Source organism: Myiozetetes cayanensis, unplaced genomic scaffold (assembly GCF_022539395.1).
Source record: "Myiozetetes cayanensis isolate MyiCay16 unplaced genomic scaffold, myiCay2020 scf4, whole genome shotgun sequence".
NCBI lineage: Eukaryota > Metazoa > Chordata > Aves > Passeriformes > Tyrannidae > Myiozetetes > Myiozetetes cayanensis.
Genome location: NW_026087631.1, coordinates 32,781,427 through 32,785,774, shown reverse-complemented (window position 1 = coordinate 32,785,774; position 4,348 = coordinate 32,781,427). Strand labels below are relative to the sequence as shown.

The 4,348-nt window shown below is 44.5% G+C and overlaps 1 protein-coding gene and 2 non-coding genes across 3 annotated transcripts; all 3 read left to right on the top strand.

The window, feature by feature from the left end:
- Nucleotides 1–1,024: 1,024 nt before the first annotated feature.
- LOC126647170 (cytochrome c oxidase subunit 7C, mitochondrial) lies at nucleotides 1,025–3,412 on the top strand. Its single transcript, XM_050329131.1, has 3 exons — nucleotides 1,025–1,191; nucleotides 2,161–2,306; nucleotides 3,323–3,412. The coding sequence occupies exons 1-2, from the start codon at nucleotides 1,117–1,119 to the stop codon at nucleotides 2,275–2,277; spliced, it is 192 nt and encodes a 63-aa protein (XP_050185088.1). The 5' UTR covers nucleotides 1,025–1,116; the 3' UTR covers nucleotides 2,278–2,306; nucleotides 3,323–3,412.
- Nucleotides 1,377–1,439, top strand: LOC126647708 (small nucleolar RNA Z39). The gene has a single exon (XR_007630656.1). It is a non-coding gene; the product is annotated as a small nucleolar RNA Z39 (small nucleolar RNA).
- On the top strand, nucleotides 2,597–2,657 carry LOC126647702 (small nucleolar RNA Z39). The gene has a single exon (XR_007630650.1). It is a non-coding gene; the product is annotated as a small nucleolar RNA Z39 (small nucleolar RNA).
- Nucleotides 3,413–4,348: the final 936 nt, after the last annotated feature.

Below are 4,348 nucleotides of genomic sequence, written 5' to 3'. Positions count from 1 at the left end.
CTGAATAAAGTGCTGATTTGCTTCCATAAGGAGAGGCCACCATTACAAGCCTCACAAGTGCACCTAGTGCAAATTCATTCATATTACAGTTTTGCAATTTATAAAAGAAATCATTCCTGGATATTGAACCTATCTTTTTACTTAGCTCCACTTTATGTGAATAATTTATTTGATACACTTTAAATATTTGAAAAATTCCTCTTTATTCTTGCTTTTGTGTCTCCTGCTTTAATAGACTTTGCCTCCCAATTTTTTTTTTTTAATACTGTATAAAAAAAAAAAAAAGATGGAGACCACCAATTTTGGAAATAACTTTGTGGGTGTTTATTAATGTTGACAAACATGAAGCGTGCTGAGGGTGGGTTTTTTTTTTACCTTCATATTGTCAAAGTTTCTTTGAAGAGTAATTTAAGTAGTTTGCTATATATTCATTAAAGTTAGTGAAACTATATAAATCATCAGAATCCATAAATCATGGACAGAGACTTCTTTAAAAGAGCATGGAGTGCCAGGACGAGGGGGGATGATACTCATACCAAAAGAGGGTATTATTACATGGGGTAGTATGAAGAAATTCTTGGCTGTGAGGCACTGGCACAGGGTGCCCAGAGAAGCCGTGGATCCCTGGCAGGGTCCGAGGACAGATTGGAGCAACCTGGGCTAGTGGAAGGTGTCCCTGCCCATGGACTTGAACGAGATTATCTTTAAGGTCCATTCTAACCCAAACCATTCTGTGATTCTATTTTTCGCCCATTTATCGAGATCCGGCAGTTCTACACTAGAGCCTGTCCCGTTCCCCCAGCACAGATGTGCTCCAGCGCCACAAGCCTCTCACAGCCCCACCCCCGCGGGCTCAGCTCCCTCCCGCCATTTCCCCACCTCCCCTCAGTCACCACAAAATGGTGGCGGGGGCGGGACGGCGGCTCTGCCGCTGCCGGCGCGAGCGCGTGGCTCGACCAACCGAGGGCCGCGGCCCGGCCCCACATGACCCCCTCGGAACTACAATTCCCGTCATGCCCCAGTACCGCCCAGTTCCTGTTCCGGCTACCCCTCAGTCCCGCCGCGCTCGGGAAGGTCGCGCAGGGCGGAGGAGCCGCGCCGGGTCGTGTCTGTATCATGCTGTCCGCCGGCGTCCGCCGCTTCGCCACCTCCGCCATCCGCCGCAGCCACTATGAGGAGGGACCTGGCAAGGTGGGTAGGAGCGTTTCGGTCCGCTTAGGGTCGTGAGGGGTGAGGGGGGGGGGGACGGGGATGTCTGTGATGGCCGCCCTGTGATCACCTGCTGTCGTGTGGCTTTGGGGTGGCGCTGTGCTGGCATAACACCGAAAGCAGGGTAAAGCGTGCGATGCCGGCCTCCAGCGCCCTTCCCTGCGGTGGTACAGATGATGAGCATTGCGGTATGAGCAACAACAATGATACTGTAAACGCTTTCTGATGTACCTCGTGCTGGGCGGGTTGTCTCAAAGCCCTCTGTCTAAAAACTTGGTTTAAAACGTACGTAATGGAAGTGAGGAAAACCTTCACGGGACAGGTGATTAAATAGCAGGACGCTGGGGAGGCTGTGCATGTGTGTCCTCGGGGCAGGGTTAGACCTGCAGTGAAGTGGGACCGCTTTGGGCTGCAGGGAGAGGCGACAAAGTGACCTCCAGAGGTCACATCCAGAGAGTGTTAAGGGTTGGAAGGGACCTTAAAGATTTTCCAATTCTGATCCCCTACCACGGGCAAAGGCACCTTCCGCTAGCCCAGCTTGGTCCAAACCTCGTCCAACCTGGCTTGGACACTTCCAGGGGTGAGGCAGTTTCAGCTTCTTTGGGAAACCTGTGCCAGGGCCTCAGCGCACTCACAGGAAGAATTTCTTCTATAAATCCAGCCCTAATTCCCCCACTTTGAAGCCCTTTCCCCTCATCCTGTCACCGCAGTTGTTGAAGAGTCTGTCTCCAGCTTCCCTGTAGGTGCCCTTCAGATAGTGGCCGGTTATTTATCATCACAAATACTGCATTTCTTTCATTGAAAGGAAGGGAAACTACTTTGAAATGGCATATTTATTTTACTAACTTGGCTCTACTTCTTAGTGCTCTGAGTTTCTCACTGTTTTCAAGTCAATGAGACAGCAGTTAAACTGCATGGATTGCAAAGCTAAAGCTCCCTTTTCTCCTCCAGAACCTGCCTTTCTCTGTGGAGAACAAGTGGCGGCTGCTGGCACTGATGTGTGGATTCTTTGGAAGTGGATTTGCTGCCCCTTTCCTCATAGTCAGACACCAGCTCTTGAAGAAATGAAGGGCACAGACTGTAACTCCACTGACTGGGTAACTGATTTTATTGCTTTTCACAGCACAGTGGAATTTGAAGAGCCTGGCCTCATCAAAAATCATTGTAATTTTCAGCCTTTTGCAGTCCACATGCTCACAGCTGCAATTGCATCATAATGGCTCAAATAATGGACAGGTTTTAGTTTGTGTCACAGAGCTGCTGCACTCAGTGGTTTGTGAACTTTGCCTCCCCAGAGGCCACACCTCTGACTGTAACCAGAACCATGTCTGCTTTCACCTTTGAGGAGACACAAAGGTACACCTGACACAACCTGTGGGAGTAATTAGCATGTGTGATGTGGCAAAACAGGATAAGAGCCTGTGATGCTGTAAATGCGTTCTGATGTGCCAGATAAAGAACAGTAGAAAACAAGATTTCTTAAACTTCTTCAGCCATATCCAAATAATTATACCAACTGCATTTTTCCTGACTAGTTCTGGCCTAAAGTCCACTTGAAAAGAGGTCATTAACAGAAATTAATTGATTCTCGCTGATGGTCCTAACAAAGCAAGCCTCAGATATGACCCAGGCTGTAGCATATCACTTGCAGTTGAAAGGCTACTTAAGTTTGTCTTAATTCCATTCCACCTTGGAAATACCTGGTATTGTCAGTTCTGTAATTTGAGAAACATATTTTTCGAAACTGGAATAACCCAAGTAGTTCTTGGAAGGAAATAACAATCCTCTCTGACATCTCATAGTTGGAATAAAGTGAAGTTATCTCTGTAATTCCTTTGCCAGTTTGATGTTTTTCAGTCCCTGGACTGAGAAGGAAACAAAAATCAGCAACCTTTTATTGAACTTAAGCATTTAGAACTGTATGGCTTCATGTAAGTCAAGGCCTCTGCTGCAAAACCAGGTGATGGATGAAGCCAAGCCCATCAAAAATTTTAATTAAAATATGTGTTTATAGCTGTTCTATATTCAGATAATAACTTGTAATTTTATTTGTATTTGTAATATTAATAGTAATATGGAGTTCCTAAATTTCTTTAATTTCTTTTCCTTGCAGACTTGGAAGTCTTCTACCCAGCACCTTTCAGTGGGAAAATGATAGCTGCAGTACAAGCTGGATGTCTCTAAATAAAATATTAAATCTGAAGACCTTGGGCTCTGTATTTTATGCAACTCTTAAAGTGCTTTTGACAGCTGGTGTATACTGAGAAGCACTTCAAATTGCAGTGTATTGCCATTATGTTGTGTGTAGAAACAGAGGGTAAGAAAAATTCACATTTCAGAAATCAACTGGGCAAATTATGTTTGCTAGTAATATTTTCTTTGCAAAGAACTCCTAGTACTCTTTTGTAACCTTTTTAATCTAACGCTCTGGGTTAATTCCGGATTTCTTGAGTACATGTTAAACAATGTTACTGGTTTTGATCTGCACAGCTCTGCAGTTGATAATTTGTATTTTTTTTTTTATGTAACACCTGCTCCCCAGAAGTTTCAAAATGAGTGGCCAGGTTCTGCATTCAGGGAAACTGTGCTGCCAAAGCAGTAATTAGTCCCTTTAGAACCAGACTGTTTCCCTATGCGAGTTGCTCAGACAGTTTTCAGTAACTTTCAAACCCCATCAATTATCAAGTCCGGAAGTTCTCTGTCTGACTTATGTAATTGGTTCCCTTAGGATTTCAGAACTTTCCCTTCTGCACCAAAAACACATTAAGAGGTCTGTTCTGTCTTTCTGTTAATGCAAACTGAGGCAGTCTGCGCTCTACCCAAAGGCATTTCTTACTACTGGATTATCTATAATGTCATTGCTGTTCAACAAAGCAAAATCTAAAATTCATTGCTTTGGTTGCTTGAGTGGAAAATGCTGGTTGTCACTGAGAGAGAGGTGGCTCCTGTCATTCATATCAGATGTTGGACAGTGTTTAATTTCACAGAAGCACAGCTCCAGATTGGATTTGTCTCTCTAGCTTTATGAGATCACTGCTTATAGCCAGACTTGATTTTTGGATTATATGTCAGTCTGGATCACTTTCCTCTTCAACTGTATTGGTTATTTATCTTTATTCATTTAACTGCTGTTCTTCAA